General features: G+C 44.3%; 1 protein-coding gene across 2 annotated transcripts in view; it reads right to left on the bottom strand.

Annotated features, from left to right (window-relative positions):
• STK39 (serine/threonine kinase 39) overlaps window positions 1-20,648 on the bottom strand; it is a 146,574-nt gene that overhangs the window by 78,241 nt on the left and 47,685 nt on the right. For both annotated transcript variants that reach the window (XM_048483595.1, XM_048483596.1), the window contains exons 2-7: window positions 17,751-17,863; window positions 10,083-10,191; window positions 8,253-8,394; window positions 7,105-7,160; window positions 2,137-2,246; window positions 1,938-2,039 (exon numbers count right to left, since the gene is read on the bottom strand). In XM_048483595.1, the coding sequence (XP_048339552.1) occupies window positions 1,938-2,039; window positions 2,137-2,246; window positions 7,105-7,160; window positions 8,253-8,394; window positions 10,083-10,191; window positions 17,751-17,863 (632 nt within the window). The remainder of the gene's footprint in view (window positions 1-1,937; window positions 2,040-2,136; window positions 2,247-7,104; window positions 7,161-8,252; window positions 8,395-10,082; window positions 10,192-17,750; window positions 17,864-20,648) is intronic.

The raw sequence follows: 20,648 nt of genomic DNA, 5'->3' as shown, positions 1-20,648 counted from the left end.
TCTACCCAGCGTTCCTTTCCTTTCTTCCTTCAGAAGCATAGGATCAATCCCTGCCTGCTCATCAAATCTCCCCTGACTCCACCTCGCTGGCTTTCTAGCCAGGCCTGGGTGGTCTCTACGGCCCTCCCTTCTACTGCTGGCCAGCTGCTGCCTCCACGGCGGTCTGTTCCAGGCCAGGCTGTCTCCCTGGAGCCTCCTGGCTCTCCACTGCTCATTGCCACTGCTGTCCATTAGGCCTGTACCAGCCAGGTGAATCCTTCCCGGGCACTCTTCTCGGGGCTGTTGGGTTGCACTGGGACAGGCGAGGCGGGGGCGGGGTTGTGGTCCCCAAACAGAGGGTTCTGAGTGTTTTACATGCTAGCTGGTCTCCCTCCCTTCTCCTTTCCCTTTTTCTTGATTCCTCCTTCCTTTATTTCTTTTCCCTTTTTCCTGCTGGACCTGTTACATCTCTTCTGCCTTTTGATCTCCCCCTTACTGTAATTCTGTGGTCCATCATCACTATGTAAGTGATAACTGAGCCTTCCCCCGGTATAAAAATCTAATAATAATAATAATAATAAAAAATTCCCCTTTTAAGGCAGCCACTAGATTAGGATTTATGATTTTAATTATAATTTTTAAATCTTATTTATGTTATATCTATATTGACTGTTGTTGTAAGCTGCCCTGAGCCGAGTTCTGCTGAGAAAGGGCGAGGTATTGATCAAATAAACTAAACTTTACGTAGATAAAGTAAGTAAATAACTCTACATGCGTCCACCCAAGAAAAGACTGGCTGCATGTTTTTAAAGGCTACTGAGTTCAGGGTATCCATGGGTTTTCCCCCTTTAACTCCTTCTCATGTCCCCCCCCAACTGCAGTTTGGATCATGACCATCTTGTATCAATTTAGCCCCAACTGTACTAGAGCACCTAAAAGAAAGCACAAGAGATCCCAGCTCTACTCCTTCTACCACTGCACCCACCAGGAAATAGGCCTATTTGAGGAAAGAACAAAGCGTGGGATTCTTTTCTGCTCTACTTCCTCTATTTCAATAAGACACTTGATTGGCTGGCATCTCCCATCAGCACTGGGCCCACAACCATGCCATGGATCTTTGCAGTTTCCCAACCACGTGGACCCGCAATGTGGGCCTTGGCTGCGTACAAAAATGCATGTATTAAGTGTATTAGTCTTTCCCTGCAGTAACAGTCTACTCCACAGACTGGCGGGGAATCACAAGGACAGAGTGCTTGCCGAGCAATTGATAACTCTAATGCTGCCCTGGAAGGAAATCAGGAAGGAAGGGGAAGATAAGGGTATCTTCATCAAATCAACAATGCAGGAAGCTACTTGGCAAATAAAATAAATAAAAGCCATTTTCAATTGGAGCAAACAGATCCAAAGAAAACATGGGGTATTTGGGAGATATCGTTCTCAGTAAATGAGGGCAATGTTTTAAACTCCTGCAGGCTCCAGAGTAAAATAAACACCAGGTTGGCATACCAGTAGGCTGGGCAGTCATGCATGTCCCAGATGACAATAAACCAGCAAAGCTGTGCAACCCAGAAACACACAGCTCAAAACTTCACATTCATATTCTGGGCTTCAACGAGGAAGGGTTGGTGTTTTACTTGGTAATTTGACAAGATGTGTTGCAGAAAGGTTCAACACTGGTACACTTTATTTTTGCAGTCTATTTTCGAAAAAGAAGCTCATGTTCTCCAACTCAGGAGCGAGGGGGAATCTCCAGAGAGTCAGAAATCCACAAGCCCTTATTTTTCTCATAATTTTTACACTAGTGGGTCTCAGTCATGAAGTTGATCCTAAATTTCAACTATGTTTTAAATTACTTTTTAAAAAAGGCCAGGTATACAGTCCTATATTATTTGAAGACGAACAGTGGAGTCCTTTTTATGTAACATTGGATTACGTGCTTATGTTCCAAATGTAATTACTTTCATTGGAGGGTATTTGTGGTAAGGGGCGGCTCCCGTGGCCAACTCGATGGCTGTTATTCCAAAGCTCCAAATATCAGCCTTGAAGTCATAGCCTCTCACCTATGCCACAGAAAAAGGGAGAGAAAAGAGTCAATTTAGCGCTGACATGTTTAACTCAACATACAAGACAAGAAACATACAGCCACTCTCTGGCTACCTGTTCCATGACTTCAGGCGCCATCCAACACGGTGTACCGACAAACGTCTTCCTTACTTTGTTACGGGTGACATCCCCTCCTGTGGCTAAAAATGCACTTACACCAAAATCTAAGAAGAGACACAAGAAGAGACACAAGAGAAACAGAAACCACTTTTAGCATTTGATTAGCACACTGAGGTAGCTATGCTAACCTTAATTCAGATGCTACACAAGAACATGATGTTTCTATTTAAGTAAAACTAAGAATGTAATATTCAGTAGGTGCAGTTTATAGCAAAGTTACAAGTCATAAGACGCTGCTCCGCCTCATGAATCATGCATTTAAGAGGAAGCAACATTTGTCCTCCTGCATTGAAAACATAAAGAGACTCAAAGACACTAAACAAGAGGCTTTTATTCCTTTTCAATCTCTTTTCAAATTGTCATCACAAACTGACATTTCCACACACTTCACAGAGAAGAATACTATTATTTTTAAAGTGTGCATTGAAGAGAGAGCATGAGCACAAATGGAGCAATTTGCACAGTTGCTTGGTTTCAAGATACTTTCAGTTTGTGAGAGACTGCTACCTCTGACATGAAGGTTATGGGAGAAACTAATTAAAACACATGGTTGGGGGGAGGGTAATGTGTGCCAATGAAGCAGCAACTGCAGGGAAGCACACAAATTTTTACCACAGATTAGCTCATGTTCCACTGCTATAACTGCGTGTAAAAATCTTATTGTTATTTCTGGTAGATGATATTTGGAGCGCTTGTACTTCAGGCTTATTGTTCAGCCGATTAAAAAAGTCTTGACAATTTCTGAGGAATTCAACATTTTACAAATTTCACAACTCTCCATTACAAACTGTGCATTAACTGGAGCTCTGCATCTCAATACACACCTGGCTTTTAAAACTTATGACGAGGAAGTAATAAAGCTGTCTGTCACAACCAGCCATTCGTTCTCCCACAAGAGTTGCCCTAAGGCAGTAATTCTTAAATGGTATTCAAAAGCAATTACTTTTTATCAATTGAGCACAGTAGGTAAATTCACAGACCTTTTTTTTTTTTTTTGGTAAGAAGAACGCATGTATGGATTACTTCAATTTCTCTGGTGCTAGGAAATTTGTACCAAACCACAGAAACAAAAAAATAAAAGGAAAGGAAAAAATTATTTGCCATTGGATAGTTATACACTGGATCGAGGGACAGAGCCATGATTAGAGCAGACCAAAACAAAGTACTCTTGACTGTATTGAACCAAGACAGCTTTGCTCAAGTCTGTTGGTAGACCTACTCTGAAGGAACTCTTTTACCTTAGAAGCATGCATCTATGATTGTTTCCAGCCTTTCTAGGTCTACAGTTTTTCATTCTGGCCACTAAGCCAGAAGATTGTGGGAAACCAAAGGACTCCCCCTCCCACCCCCCCACCCCCAGTCAGGTGTACTCTTAGGTGCAATTCCTACCAGCATTTAAATGAAGCATAATACTGATAGAATAATGCACACACACTTTCTGAACTACATGTCCAAAGAGTTACAGAATATTTTTTATTTATTTATTTATTTTTTATTTTTTAAACTTTTATACCGCCCCATCCTCTAGGGGCTCTGGGCGGTGCCATTCAAAGAATATGGCACAATTGGGACTAAAATGAAGTATCCATTTCATCCGCATATAGAAACACCTGCTCACCTGGAAGAAGGCTAAGACAGAACACCCCTTCAGATATGCAAGACTTGCATATGCCAAAGGTTAAATATGCAAGCCCGCCCTGTACGCTGAAGCTATACAGCCCTAAGGAATGTACCCATTAAACACTTCTTGCAAGCAAATTCAAAAGCCTGTTGAGAAACAGCTCTATTATATGGACATACATGAAGTGGTTTTCAACTGAGTCAGACCAATTGTCTATAAAAGTCAGTATTGACTACTCTGACTGGCAGTGCCTTAAGATGAAATCTTTCATGTCACCAACCACCAGATTATTTTAACTGGAGATGCCAGGGACTAAACCACAGCCTGGTTGCACACAAGGTGGCTGCTCTACCAGCAGCAGTGGCGTAGTGGTTAAGAGTGGTTAATCTGGAGGAACTGGGTTTGATTCCCCATTCTGCCGCCTGAGCTGTGGAGGCTTATCTGGGGAATTCAGGTTAGCCTGTGCACTCCCACACACGCCAGCTGGGTGACCTTGGGCTAGTCAAGCTCTCTCAGCCCCAGCTACCTCACAGGGTGTTTGTTGTGAGGGGGGAAGGGCAAGGAGATTGTCAGCCCCTTTGAGTCTCCTATAGGAGAGAAAGGGGGGATGTAAATCCAAACTTTTCTTCTTCTTCTCTAGAACTCAGCCATTGTCTTTCCATACTTGCTTCCAGCTTCATGCATGGATAGATGGCCAAGGGATTGTTTCTGCAACTACACTGTGCCGATTGGCCATGCTGGCAGGGGCTGATGGGAATTGTAGTCCATGGACATCTGGAGAGCCACAGGTTGCAGACCCCTGGGACTTTGGTGGAATGTCTCACTGCAGTAATTAAAGCAAGACCCACCCTTATCCCAAATCGGTCATGGCAACCCTATATTTTGGCAAGCTACCAACTTTTATGGAGTCCTGGGGTACAAGAAACTATAATTAGACACTATGGAGAACAGCTCCCTTTTAAGTATCTATCTGTACGGTCTACATGAACATGCTGTCTGCCATTCAAAGAATAACTTGTAAAAATATGTGTGCCCAAGGATCTACCACATTCATAAAAAGACAGGCATGCCTTGTTCTGAGCTGAACAGCCTTGATTTAGCCAAAGGGTTGCATATCAAGAAGCAGCCTCCAAGCAGAACTGAAACTGGAGAGTGCACGAATTCCAAGCGTGAGATAAAAGGAAAATGCAGTCCCCCAGAAGATAAAAAGCAGCTTTGTCAAGGGACTCTTTGTGAGCACTTGACCAAAAAAGAACACAACTCACTTCTACTGGGGGCTGAGAATCTTTATCAGTTTCTGCTTCTTTGTAGATTCTACTAAAGGAACTGCTATGATGTAGCCACAATCCTGCTGATGGATTCTCCAAACAAGTTTTTTCTTCAAACAGTTGCTCTTAGTTTTACTAGAGTAAGCCTCTCCATTTGCTCCTAGCCCTAAAGAAACATTCTAAGTGGAGCTAGATCTTTTTTTCTTTTTGCTAAAAAAGCAACCACAAGCATCAACACAAGTTGTCCGTATTGGACTTTGCTGAACTCCATCTTGCATCTGAAGTTCACTGAGACGGCACCCAGAAAATTCTTGACGGGGTGCAACTGGTACCATCTTCCTCTGTCAGGAGTTTGGGAGTGGCCTTGGAGGGGGAGGGGTCCCTATCCTTGGAAACTCAAGTCAACCATGTTGCAAAGACGACCTTTTTCACCTCCACTTATGCCTCACTTGCCTCACTGTGGCCTAACCATAATGATCCATGCAACTGTCACCTCCGTATTACACCGATGTAACTTGCTCTACACAGTCCCAAAAAACTGAAACAAACTCCATGTAAAGAACAGAGGTTTGTTCATGATCTGGAGGGCAGCTTGGAAAAGCCAAGATTGACTTTTCCTGCACAGTGATGTGAAAATATGCAGACAGTAAGATAGCACAAACTGAAACCACAGAGGCTGGCCTTGGCCAGCACCTGGGAGCACAGAGCATAGAAAGACATCCCTTCCTCCACCCCAAAGGCAATAAGCAGCCCCAAAAGCAATCCAACTACTAGGCATCCTGACACTGCCCCAGTGGTTGATCTGGAAATTACAGTTAGTCCAAAATGTACCTGAACACCTCTTGGAGCACATAGATCAGTGGTGGCAAACCTTTGGCACTCCAGATGTTATGGACTACAATTCCCATCAGCCCCTGCCAGCATGGCGAATTGGCTGATGGGAATTGTAGTCCATAACATCTGGAGTGCCAAAGGTTCACCACCACGGACATAGATGAACTATTCTCCAGCAGCTGCATTGGCTCCTGGTTGAATTCCAGATCAAGTTCAAGGAGCCGGTGCTTACCTTTAAAGCCCTAAAAGGTCTGGGACCTTTATACCTATGAGGTTGCCTTTCCCAATACATCCGCAGGAGAGCATTACTGGAAACTATGCACAGTTACCTTTATAGAAACTTTTGACAATAAAGCCACTTTCATTAATTAAAAAAACAACTATAAAGGGGAACAGAATTATTATCTCCATATTGCAAAAGAGGGTGAAGGAATGGCTTGTCTAAACCTACCCTGGGAGTTCAGGACAGTGATGAGATTTAATAGAGGACTGCGAAGTTCACATTTTTAGCCACTACAGCACAAACAGTCGGACGCCACAATCAGTTTAACTCCGTGGTGGCGAACCTTTGGCACTCCAGATGTTATGGACTACAATTCCCATCAGCCCCTGCCAGCATGGCCAAACTTTAGATTGTGCAATAGCTCTTCTGCAAACAAATGCACTGCAACTGCCCCTCACGTTGTCAACTTATCCATATTCCATTTTGCATTTCTGTTTGCTTAAGATGTAGCACATGGCCTATTTCAGCACTGCCACCCCATTACAACCCTCTTCAATCAAGCCATAAATAACTCAATATCAGACCCTACTGACAGCATCAAATAGCCTTTTGATTGCTGTACACAGCACCACTGAAGGGAAATGAAAAATTAGTGCTTGATCATACAGTAGCTCTTGCGCAAACAGAATTGTATTACATGACATTCTTCTTCTGCTATCACATAGTAGAATCCAGCTCATGAGCTCTAGGCCATGCAAGGTTAAGCAACACGTATTTCAGAAGTGTTTTGCAGAGCACACTGAATGCATCAACCTGCGACCCCATCATCAACAAACATTCTTGCTTTTTATCAGCTTACTGAAATGTTAACATTCCACTGGCTGTCAATGCACTTCAGATTCTCTCCCAATCCCCACAGACAAACACACCAACAATCTCACTATTTTTTTTATTACCTGCTATTTGTACTGAGCCATCTTCACCCAAAAGAATATTACCAGCTTTTAAATCCCTGCAAAAATGGGGAAAAAAATAGTCAGCGTTTAAATTCAGGTCGTGACAATATCATTATTTTCGATGGAATGTTCTTTACTGAGAAATGTGTCATGGGATAAATTAAATGCCACTTCGCACTTGATGATTATATGATCTTCTTACTAAAAGGACAGACTGCCACTTGACTGAGGGAAGGAACTGACATTCTTCTCCTCATAGCCTCTCTAGACCCCTCCGTTCATCGGGGGGGGGGGGGCTTACAGGAGGTCCCTGAGACAAGTCTGGCTGGCAGCCACTAGGCGCAGTGGTGGCGAACCTTTGGCACTCCAGATGTTATGGACTACAATTCCCATCAGCCCCTGCCAATTGGCCATGCTGGCAGGGGCTGATGGGAATTGTAGTCCACAACATCTGGAGTGCCAAAGGTTTGCCACCACGGCACTAAAGCTTTCTCGGCCTGGCCCCTACCTGGTGGAATGAGCTCCCAGCTAAGATTAGGGCCCTGCGGGATATCGGAGAATTCTGCAGGGCCTACAAGACTGAGCTCTTCCGCCAGGCTTTTATATCGTGCAAGCTGATTGGAACATCGTTGCCTCCCATGTTTGTCTGGTTAGGGTTTTATCGCCACCTGTTTTTTTCTCTTTTTTGTTTTATTATGAAAGTTTTTAAGCGGTACCATTGTGTGGGTACCGGTTTTATATACTGTATTATCTGTGAGGTTTTATTTTGATGTTTGCTGCCCTGAGCCCTATTGGGAAAGGGTGGGAAACAAACAAACAAACAAGAAAGCTTACCATTTAGACAAAAGACTCTCTCTACAAGATAGTGGACCTGAACACTCGGCTGCATCATGTCCCATGTGGAACATCAGCCCTCCTTGTGCTGCCCCCAGCCAATCAGAGCGAGTCAAAAACTAAAGCAGGCCTGGGAGGCCTCCCTTTTTGAGATAATGGAAAGAAAGCAAAATGTCCACCAGGAGAAGAAACTTCTATACTTCTCAGCACTGCACTCATCAAACAGTATCAAACATTAAGTTATACGGAATTACCAAAAAAAGAAGCTGAAGTATGAAAGAAATTGGTCTGTGGATATTTCCACATGTTTGTACCTGTGAATTTGCCCGTTCCTGTGTAGATAATCTAAACCTTCCAAAACCTCCTTAAGAATTGTTGCTATTATTGATTCTTCAAGGACGCCACTCTTGTGCTCTCCTCTGTTGACAATGTACTTTATTATATCCAACATTGATCCTAAAATTTAAGATCCAAGGTTACAAGAGAGAAAGGAGACTCCTTTCCAGAATCATCTTGCAAATCTTTGGGCCTAACTCAAAAATATGGCGCTTTTCTTGCTTTCAGTCTAGGCACACACTTACAGAGACCTGCAAAAATACAGCTTGTACTCAAAAGTTTTCCCAGACATTTTTGGCATGAAATACTTGTTGATTTCTAAAACACCAACATCTTGGTTGCCTGAATGGACGGATCATTTGAGGAAAAGACAAACGGTGCAGAGGCAGCAGCCAGAGAATTCGAGACCACGTATGAGAGATGTCAATATGCCACCATTTGGCTACATTACAATACCATAAAGCCTGTGGCAGCTGTGGTAGGGGTGCAGGCAGGGTAAGGGACAGAAGACTCTGAGGTTACTGCTCACTGGACTGAAGAATGTCCAAACCACCACACCTGCATTTCCTACAGATTCTTTAAGACCCAGTCACCACTGTCAAATAAAAAAGGGGACATAAGTTTTGAGTTTAAAAACTCGTTGCCTGTAAGCTACGCGCTCCCTAAAGGTCTTTTATTTGACAATCTGCGAGACCGAAGCTGTAAGTATTTGTGAGGTAAATAGAAATAATTTTTCCATGATATTTGGCTAAACAGACGAGACACAGATGGAAATGAACAACAAAAGTTTAACAGAAAATCAAGTTCCTCACAGTTATGAATGTGTGAATGGCTTCAAGATATAAAATAAAAGTGGTGGTCAACGTCGCCCTCAAAGGTTATAGACTTTTCCCGAGGAAGAGTAACTACTTTGGATCCGAGCTTCAAGTAAATAAACCTTCAAGGTATACTTGATTCCCCTTTCTCTATATGTCACCTCAACAAATTTAAGAATGCTCTTTTAAACCAGAGAGCTTCTACCCACACAACCTACAGAAATCAATTAGGAATGTAAGGTCCTTAACAGGATACTTATTTGTCTCACTGAAACAAGTTTTCTTCTCTAAGCCAACCCCGAGCCCTAGCTAAAAGCGAAATAAAAGCCTGGCTAAGCTGACACTCTTATCCACCAAAATCCCTGTCTAAGAAAAAAAGCTTTTATTTACCCTTCTCAAGATGAACCTGACACCCCCCTCCCATCCAATGATGTCCTATGGGTTCTGATGGGCTGACAATCACTTGGATTGGTTCAGAGCCCTGGAGGAGAAAGAGGATATTTGGAGATGACTGCCATGAAGGAAGGAAGGAAGGAAGGAAGGAAGGAAGGAAGGAAGGAAGGAAGGAAGGAAGGAAGGAAGGAAGGAAGGAAGGAAGGAAGGAAGGAAGGAAGGAAGGAAGGAAGGAAGGAAGGAAGGAAGGAAGGAAGGAAGGAAGGAAGGAAGGAAGGAAGGAAGATGTGCTTTGAGCAGCTACCAACCCTTCTGTAAAAAACACCTCCCCTTCTGTTTAACCTCAGCAGTAAGGTAAATCTTTCCACTTTCAAAACAGCTATGGCACTGGAAATAAACACCACACGTTGCAACTTGACAGTATTGCTGTAGATTCAGATAATGTGTTACACCAGCGTAATAGTAACCTTGAAGGAATCGGCAGAAGAAATCCAATACTTCATTAGAAGATGCTTAAGCAACACCCTAAGATGGCAGATTGGTTAGATAAGGGAATGCAGATATAGGGCTGCATCATATTGTTCACAGAAAAAAACTTACCTCCGCTTAGCAGCTTCATGACCAGCCAAAGCTCATCCTTGACCACAAAAGATGTATAATAGGTGACTACGTTGGGGTGGCTGCACTGACTCATGGCTTGAATTTCTTTCTATAAGGAATTAAAATACGACATAGGAATTCCAGCAAGGGAACAATGGATAGTTTATCAAAGACTGGTCAGTTCCACACACAACAACAACAACAACAACCTACTACTACTACTACTACTACTACTACTACTACTACTACTACTACTACTGTGGGACTCTTAAAAACAGGTGACTGCCTCTAATCACTCCGCACACCCAAAATAAGACATCAGGGGGCTGTCTTAAAACGAGGTGGCTTCTGGTGTGCTTTCCAGACAGCAAAAGCATCAGAGCGGGAAAGAGGCTGTTTCCCGCAAACCTTTTTGCTCTCTGATCAGTTTCACCTTCAGTTTCTGCCCAACGTTTTGTGCGCAACTGAAGGGATCCTCCCTGCCATCATTTCCTGAAGGTTGGCCCAGGACGTCCTGTGTGTCTTTTCAGCCCCAAAAGTACATAGCTATACTCAGCTGATCCTGCGAATTCTGGCAATATATAGTTTTCCTATTTTTAAAAACATTTTCAATGAGCTATCTCCATACCTACGCAGACACTAATATGAGAATCTTAGCTACTTGGAGAGAATCTTAGCTACTTCCCCCTCTCACCCCTTCCCCCCAGGGTGGGTGGTCCATGACCAGATGACAGGTCCCCCTCTCTCCCCTTCCCCCCCCCCATGGTGGGTGGACCACAACCAGATGACACATCCCCTTCCCCCTCCCTCCCCTTCCCCCCAAGATGGGTGGGCCACGACCAGATGATGGTCCCCTTCACCCTAACCCTAACCCCTTCCCCGCATGGTGGGTGGACCACGACTAGATGACAGGTCCGCTCCCTCCCCTTCCCCCCAGGGTGGGTGGACCACGACCAGATGACAGGTCCCCTCCTTCCCCTTCCCCCCAGGATGGGTGGACCATGATCAGATGACAGGTCCCCTACCTCCCCTTCCCCCCCAGGGTGGGTGGACCACGACCAGATGACAGGTCCCCTTCCCCCCAGGGTGGGTGGGCCATGACCAGATGACAGGACCCCTCCCTCCCCTTCCCCCCAGGATGGGTGGACCATGACCAGATGACAGGTCCCCCTCTCTCCCCTTCCCCCCCCATGGTGGGTGGACCACAACCAGATGACACATCCCCTTCCCCCTCCCTCCCCTTCCCCCCAAGATGGGTGGGCCACGACCAGATGATGGTCCCCTTCACCCTAACCCTAACCCCTTCCCCGCATGGTGGGTGGACCACGACTAGATGACAGGTCCGCTCCCTCCCCTTCCCCCCAGGGTGGGTGGACCACGACCAGATGACAGGTCCCCTCCCTCCCCTTCCCCCCAGGATGGGTGGACCACAACCAGATGACAGGTCCCCTCCCTCCCCTTTCCCCCAGGGTGGGTGGACCATGACCAGAAGACCCGTCTACCTCCCATGGAGAAGCACTGGTTCCATGGAGAACAGGTCAACCCAACACTTCTCAATGGGAGGTAGACAAGTCTTCCAATCGGCTAATATTCTTGCACTTGTGTCTATGTAGCTGCCGAGACAGTTCATTAAAAATAAAAAAGGAAAACTATATATTGCCGGAATTGGCAAGACCAGCTGAGTAAAACTATGGAGGCTGAAAAGACACCTAGGATTGGAGCCTGCAGAGAAACCATCCTGGGGCAGCCTTCAGAAAATGGCAGCAGGGAGAATTCCTTCAGCAGCACACAAAATGTCAGATGCAAGCGGAGGGTGAAACTGACCAGACAGCAAAATGGTTGGGTGGGAAAAATAAGATGCCTCCTGAGCTCTGCATTCCACACAGCATAGGGGGAAAATAGGTGACACGTTCTCCAAAAAAGACGCATTGAACTAAAATAAGGGAGGACATTTTGAGAAGAAAGCTGGGCAGAGTGCCTTCCCAGGATGCCTTTTTTTAGCATCCTCAGGATGTCTTATTTAGGCCATCCAGAATGGACCAATGATTCAACATAAGGGAAGTTGTATGTTTAGATATCATGCCTACCCTCCCCAAGTCTATCATGGACACAGCTTAAAAAATAGTACTTCATATTTGCATAATACATACATTTATACATATGCAGACCTCTATTTTCAAGAAAGTATGGATTGTATCCCATTAAGATTTGTGCGTATGCAAGGTGAGGAGTGCTTTCCAGTAACCTCCCCTTCCATGTCAGACTGATTCTCTCCTCAGCTATACTGAGAGTTCCTTATCCATCAGCGTGGTATAGTGGTTAAGAGCAGGTGGATTCTAATCTGGAGAACTGGATTTGATTCCTCACTCCTCCACTTGAGTGGCAGAGGGTTATCTGGTGAACCAGATGTGTTTCCCCACTCCTACATTCCTGCTGGGTGACCTTGGGCTAGTCACAGTTCTTCAGAACTCTCTCAGCATCACCTACCTTACAAGGTGCCTGTTGTGGGGAGAGAAAATGGAAAGGAGCTTGTAAGCTATATTGAGTCTCCTTGCAGGAGAAAAAAGGTGGGGTACAAATCCAAACTCTTCTTCTTCATCATCAAGCGCAACATTTTTGAAGGTTTTGAAGGCAGGGAGGTAGGGAAGTGTGCCTCTGCAGATGGAAATCTTTGCACCTGTGGAAAATTTAGGCCAGATGCAACCCATAGTCCTAAAGGTGAGTAGATGTTGGAAACTTGAAGCTTGAAGAATAATATCTCTTCCAAATTATACATGAGGAAAGGTCAATGAAGTCATATGAGCAGGGTCATGACTGCATTATTTGATAAAAGATTCTTCAGGGGCAATAACTTGTAAAGTTTCTGGTTTTAAAATAAAAGATGCTTAAACAGCTCTAGCACAGGTCAATTTTCCTTTCAATCCCCTCAAGTGAAGGATTCTGGGAAATGCATGGTTCTTTTATGGTTCCTTTACAGACACTAGCTTTTTGTTGTGAAGTAATTTCTGCTGGACTAGCGATGCAATCTATAAATTATTTATCAGCAAAAAAGACATGCATATTCAAGATAGGTTATAATGAATTAATATGCAGTGTGCCATATAAAAATGAATTCCAATTTTTAGGTTCGAAGGTTCAAAATACCCATGTGTATGTTGGAATCTTAGGTTTAGTAAAATTGGGTTGTTTTCTTACACCGGTGGACTGGACCCCCCCCCCCTTTTTTTACACATCTTAAGGCCCATTTAAACCTCATACCCCCTCATGTATAAAAACCAATATCTGTGAAACAGAAGGAAGGGAGAATGCCTCTAGGGAGGAAGACAGCCAAAATATTTACAAGGCAGTGGAGCCAGCTCGCAAGTGACTTTATTGTGCACTGTACAGCAGAGGGTGAGTGTACAGTGTTGATACCCCTTCCTTCCTCTACCCCACCTCCTGGGTCCAATTTCCTTTTATCCAAAAATGTTTTTTAAAAAAAGAAGAAGAGTTTGGATTTATACCAGAGGTGGGATCCAGCAGGTTCTCACCAGTTCCCAAGAGTGGGTTACTAATTATTTGTGTGTGCCAAGAGGGGGTTACTAATTGGGTCCGCTTTTCCATCTCCATGCCCTCACCTCCCCGAGAGGCATTCTGCCTTTGAATATAGCAATTGCGACTAATAATGTAACTCCCTGAACTGGGTTAATCCCTTTCAGGTACTACAATTCATTGATTCTCAGCCATTTGTACCTTTTATCTCACCAGTCTCTATCAAAGAACCTGTGTGTTTCACCATTGCTGTATTCAGATATGTGAGTTGGGGCATTTTCTATAATGTGATGATGATTTAGAAATGACCTGGTGCAAAAAAAAATTTTGGGGTCGTGGTGGGGTGGCTGCCCATGGCGGGGGGGGGGGGGGCATCCAACTCAGGTTTTGCCCAGGGCTCAGGTTTGCCTAGGTACGCCTCTGCCCCCTTTGCTGAGGGGGGGCTGGCGAGGGAACCTGTTACTAAAATTTTTGGATCCCACCACTGATTTATACCCCACTTTTTTCAACTGTAAGGAGTTCCAAAGCGGCTTACAAACTCCTTCTCTTCCTCTCCCTGTAGCAGACACCTTGTGAGGTGGTTGGGGCTGAGAGAGTCCTGAGAGAACTGTGACTAGACCAAGGTCCCCCAGCAGGCTTCATGTGGCAGAGTGGGGAATCAAACCCGATTCTCCAGATCAGAGTCCACCTGCTCTTAACCACTATACCATGCTGCCTCCTTTTTCTCTTCTTTAAAATAAGGGAGGGGGGAAACTGCACAAATAAATTGAGAAATCCACCTTATAACAGAGTAAAACAGGAGGGAAGGCTACATAGTACAGTCCAACCTTGTCAGATCTTGAAAGCTAAGCAGGGTTGGTAAGGGAGACTGTGCAGAGGAAGGCAATGGCAAACCACCTCTGCATCTCCCTTGCCTTAAAAACCCCACCAGAGGTCACTTTGGGCATTTCCCCACTCAGCATGATCCCCCCTATGCTGCGCACTCGGGCGTCCCCACGACCCCATGCTCTGCGCGGGGTCATCAAAAGGCACCCTTTGCAAGAGCGCCAGGGATGCCACGCGCTGTCGCCGCCCCTCTCGTGGGGAGTGCCGGGGGACCCCGTGCTACTTGCACGGGGCTTAAGGTAAGTGGGGAAAGGCCCACTATAACCCAGTTGTCCCTTGAGAGCACTTTACACACCAGAACTACGGAGGGTAAAACTGTCTGTTGAGCCAGCACTCTACATTTATATTTCAGATTGCTAAACCAAAAGGGAGCTTGGCTCTACATATAGGTAAAAGGACAGACTTTTAAATGTTACGTGTGCCTTCACTCTAAGAACATACTAGCGATTCGTGTCAGGGCCTTGCATTAAACATAAATCTAAAGAATGACTGCATGCCAGAAAGTGGAACACCTTAAAACAGTGGTTCTCAACCTTCCTAGTGCCGCGACCCTTTAATACAGCTCCTCATGTTGTGGTGACCCCCAACCCTAACATTTATCCATTTTACAAATGGAGAACACTGATACAGAGAGTCTTAGGCGACCCCTGTGAAAGGGCCATTCGACCCACAAAGGTGTCCCGACCCCCAGGTTGAGAACCACTGCCTTAAAACATCAAAATGTTTTGATAATCAGTCAGCTAAATGTTGCAGACATAAAGACAACACTACAATAGGCCAGTAGTCCTCAAAGTGTGAATTGGGGCCCAAACATGGGTTGGTACCTCATTGGTTTTGGGGCCCCCACAAGGGTTGGCAACAGAATTGTGTAGGAGGAAGAGGAGGAACAGAGTGTGCCCTGGGAATTTGGATAGCCAATTTGGGTTTGCCCATGTATGGAGCACAAAACAGTCATGACATGTAGCCTGTTATATGTACATACTAAAAATGAAATAATAAAATATAAACTTGGTTGGCCCATAAAATGTGACACTCTTGTGCTTTGTGTTGGGGAGGTGGAAAGGGCATTCTGAAAAGGGTACATTTAAATGTGGGTCTCACTTCAAAAGTTTGAAACAGGCAAAAAGTATCTATGTGGATGAGTCCTACTTGAATAGAGCCATGCGGTTAATTACTCTCTGCCCCCAAGTCGATGAGCTACTTCCATAAGTCATACATGGCCATTACATCTGAATTGGTAATTTATGGTGTGCTCCCCCACGGCAAATCAAAATTCTAAGCCAAGATTCAAAGCTATCTTACAATCCTGATTTGAAATTTGACAGTTCAGATGCACGGGTAAAATGTCATTTGTGATGAAAATGGAAGTCACTGAATAACTCCCACCACACAACAGGAAGGAGAAACTGGGGCTGGCTCATTCATTGGGCACTGAATCAAGTGTTGTTTGTGTTACTCTGTAATATTATTCCTCTTTTTTTGCTGTCATATAACAGCTGACCTTATGTCCAAGGCAACTGACACTCGGAGGCGGTTTGCCATTGTCTGCCTCCACATCACGACCCTGACATTCTTTGGAGGTCTCCTATTCAAATACTAGCCAGGATCAGGGCTGACAGCATGTGACTGGTCCAAGGTCATCCAGAAGCTTCCACAGCTCGAGTGGGAAGTCAAACCTGGATTTCCCAGGTCCTCGTCCAATGCCTCAACCACTACATCACACTGGCTCTATTACACCATAGTTTCTTAATGACCATAGTGGGTTTGGCCCCAGCAGCAGCCTGACATACTGCTAAAATGCTGCTCTGGGGAGGACAGGAAACTCCCACTAATAGAAGAGAGAAGTAGAAGAAGAGGTTTGGATTTATACCCCACTTTTATCTCCTGTATGCATCAATGCAAATGCAACTTGCTATAAGGGGGAGAGGTCAAGATGTAGTCTATTACACTGGAGCCCCTTGATGAAGTGAAGGTGTATTCTCCTGAGTTTGGGAATTGGATGAGCCCGTTTAGCCAGAGAAGGTTAAGCTGTGTGGCCATTCTGATCAAGCATTTCCCAGCTTGGTTGCATATTTGATCCTTATCTCCTGTAAGGAGACTCAAGGTGTCTTACAAGTTTCTTTCCCTTCCTCTCCCCACAACAGACAGCTTGTGAGGTAGGTGGGGCTGAGAGAGTTCTGAAGAACGGTGACTAGCCCAAGGTCACTCAGCAGGAATGTAGGAGTGGGGAAACACATCTGGTTCACCAGTTAAGTCTCCGCCACTCAAGGGGAGGAGTGGAGAATCAAACCCAGTTCTCCAGATTAGAAGCCATTTGCTTTTAACCACTAAACCATGCCGGCTCTCAACAGAACAAAGGATGAGTTGGGGATCTACAGTAGAAGGCAGGATACTAGCAAAAAACCCTCCCCACCTTTTGTTAATAGCAATACCAGATTGGATCCAATACAGTTTGATAAACAGATTCAGTGTAAATTGAATGTCACTCCAAAGAGAAGCAAGAATGTTTACCCTGCAGCAATAAAAGCCTTAATACTGATTACATTACTACTTAACAATCCTGGCTTGTATCGGGCATACAAAGGTAGAAGCCAATTCATTAATTTGGCAAGACGCTCAAATGTCAGACAATTTCATGAGAGACGCAATCAAAATGGAAAACAAGCTCGGCTGAAAGAACTGTAAAACAGTTAGGGTTTCCGATTCATTTGTAAGGCAGGTAGTACAGAGAAAGGAATGTTTCTAAAATAGTTGGTTACTGGTGCTGATGAATATATGAAGTTTTTTTTCTTTAATTTTTTTATTTATTTATTGGTTATATTTCTATACCGCCCTCCCCCGAAGGGCTCAGGGCGGTGAACAACAGAACAGAAATAGAGCACATAGATCAAAAGCTAAAACTATTAAATGTTAGTTAATTGTTGGTTCTATATAAAATAACCCATCCCATTAAAACGCAGCATACTAAAATCAACATAATAGATGGCACCTACTACCAAGTCCCCTAAAACAAAGGGAGGGGGATGGCAGGATCCACTGATATTCTAAGGGGGGGGGGGGCACACACAATTCAGGCAGATGAAGAAAGTGGGATTCTGTATACTGCTTGGGAATCCTTGGAGCATATGTGGGATAAAATATTTTTAAAATGAACTGCATACTTTTTCCTATCACATAGCACTATTTTAGTTCTTAACAGTTTTGCATGACTTAAACCTGAAAAATGAAGTTCTGTTGACTTGATTGACTTACCAGCAATTCATCCATACTGGTCTGGCATTTTTCTAAATTGATTCTTTTTATTGCTACGCGTTCTTGTCTGGGTTTGCATAGGGCTGCCTGGACAACAGCTGTAGCACCACTACCTGAAAGAGACAGAAGAAATGGAAGTGTTTAAACCTGCTGAGCCAGGGCAGCATAGCGGTTAAGAGTGTTGGATTAGTATCTGAGAGACCCAGGTTCGAATCCCCACTTGTGCCATGGAGCCCGCTGGTTAGCCTGGGGCTGGTCACATTCTCTTAACCTAACCTACTTCACAGCGTTATTGTGACAATAAAATGGAGGAGAGGAAAACGATGTAAGCCGTTCTGGGTCTCCTTTGGGGAGAAAGGTGAGATAACAAATGAAGAAAGCAAACAAATAAAAGCCTCCCAGGCTCCTCTTTCTATTTTCCAGGTATTTCTAAATCCAGAGATGGCAACCCTAAAAATGCCCCAGTTAAGAATAACACATATAGATGGACTACCTTGGTACAAAGCAACTCCTATGTTCATGTATAATTCATGACCGACCAAAGTCCACAATTGGCCAATTTCCCCAGTTGGGGTGGGGGATATGTTTGCAAATCATGGTGTACGAAGTCCTTATATTCTCCAGAAAGCATACCCAGGATTACACAACACAACTTGACTATGCAATTTAGAAATCAATTGTGAACTCAGATTTTGAACTTTATGAATATAAGCAGTGGACCACAGGAAGTAAAAAGATATCACACAGGCGTCAGTCAACCTAGGCCTGCTCTAGGACGTCCCCTCAATTCAACATAAGCAGTAAAGAAGACCCTGCAGGTATGAACAGATCTTTCCGAGGACAAAATTCTCTAGAACTTTCTAGATCTCTATAATATGAAGGGTCTCCAAAGCAGACAAACTGATGTAGAAAGGCTCAGAACTTGAAAGCTACTGTTATGGCATACAAATATGCTACACAGAGAGCAGCACACTTATCAGATAATTTCTACCCCATGTCTTTGACCAGATACATTTGGACTCTGCCATTAAGAAAAAGGTAATCTGTAGAATTTACACAAATCAGACACTGTGTCTGTTTTGCCCTGATTTGAATAGCCCCTGCTAGCCCAATATCATGAGATCTCAGAAGGTAAACAGGGTCAACCCTGGTTAGTATTTAGCTGGGCATCAAAGAATGACATCTAAAAAAAATATAAAATTTTGGTAAACTCTAATCTCTATAATAGTTTTCTATGCTCTCACTAAAACCTTGACTAGGTTAATTCGAATGAGAAGGTTTGTTTTCTAAGTTACTCAACTTCTGCCGCCTTGGTTGCCTGCCCTGAACTCCCTCACCTGTGGTTTCACTGACATCTGTGGCTGCCCATCTGATTTTAAACAGAAGCCCAGCAAAAACAAAAGCATTTCAGATTTTCTGAGAGGTGACAAGTCAACAGTGTTCTGATCAAGTGCTGATCAGAACACTGAAACATGGATCAGCAGTGGCGTAGGAGGTTAAGAGCTCGTGTATCTAATCTGGAGGAACCGGGTTGGATTCCCAGCTCTGCCGCCTGAGCTGTGGAGGCTTATCTGGGGAATTCAGATTAGCCTGTACACTCCCACACACGCCAGCTGGGTGACCTTGGCCTAGTCACAGCTTCATGGAGCTCTCTCAGCCCCACCTACCTCACAGGGTGTTTGTTGTGAGGGGGGAAGGGCAAGGAGATTGTAAGACCCTTTGAGTCTCCTGCAGGAGAGAAAGGGGGATATAAATCCAAACTACTACTACTACTACTACTACTACTACTACTACTACTACTACTACTACTACTACTACTACTACTAGCGTTGTCCCACTAATGCAGGGTCCGCTGCTCGAATTTTTAAACGCCACTTCTCTCGATCGAGCACGATGTCTGGTTGCAGGCCTGTAATTTTCAGATCTGTATTGATGGTATCTTGCCATCGTTGCTTTGGCCGCGTGACCACCAGCCAGTAACCTCAATGTGATAGGCGATGCTGGAGACAGTATCTGGGGCTGCTTGTCGGACATGGCAAACCAGCGCAGGCGCCTCTCTCTCATTTTTGCCTCGATGGACGCGATGCCAAATTGTTTTTGGACCATGTCATTGGTGATGTGGTTGAGGAGGGATACACCCAGTGTTATGCACGTTTCCATGACATGGAGTCGTCTCTCAGCCGCTTTCGTTACGGGCCAGCACTCTGACCCATAGAGTGCTATGGTATTTTGAAAATACCTGGGGCCAAAATTCTGAGCCTGTTTGTTAGCAGACCACTGTTTTTCCATTCTGTCCGTCCTGAAAGTGGGGTTCTCTGTACAGCATCAATGAATCCCTTCGAGGTATTAATTCATAAAGGATAGGTAAAATTTCTATTCCCAATACACGTCAAATCTTCAGCTTTTATTATGAATCCAAATCCAAACCATAATACAAGCTTTAAACTAATCTAAACTCCTACACACAACCACTTGGTTCTTTCACGGAGCAGAATAAAAACTTGGTGTTTTCACTGAGCCCTCCGACCCTTTCACAACTTTCTTAACATTTAAAAACAAAACGAAGTTCTAGACTTCCAGGGAACATGGCAATTCAACTGGGTTGAGCTTGCAGAAGCTACCTGCTGTGCTTTACTGAAAGGAATGCTTACTGGCATTAGAACAGACTGGGTCTGGAGACCTTCAAATTCAACAGGTGAATTAACTAGAGCCTATCGTAGATCCACTAGTTCTAGAAATATCTAGGATCAGTAAGTATGAGTGCCTTCAGCTCTAGAATCTGCCTCTCCACCCCACATTTCAGTTTCACTTTTAAGCTCCCCCCCTTGTTTCTTCTATCAGATCTGCAATATAAGAGGACTTTTAAGATACTAGAGGACTATGGAAACCTTTTTGTTT

Source organism: Sphaerodactylus townsendi, linkage group LG02 (genome assembly GCF_021028975.2).
Source record: "Sphaerodactylus townsendi isolate TG3544 linkage group LG02, MPM_Stown_v2.3, whole genome shotgun sequence".
Taxonomy (NCBI): domain Eukaryota; kingdom Metazoa; phylum Chordata; class Lepidosauria; order Squamata; family Sphaerodactylidae; genus Sphaerodactylus; species Sphaerodactylus townsendi.
Note: the sequence above shows the minus strand (reverse complement) of the source record. Positions and strands in the feature narration are given on the sequence as shown.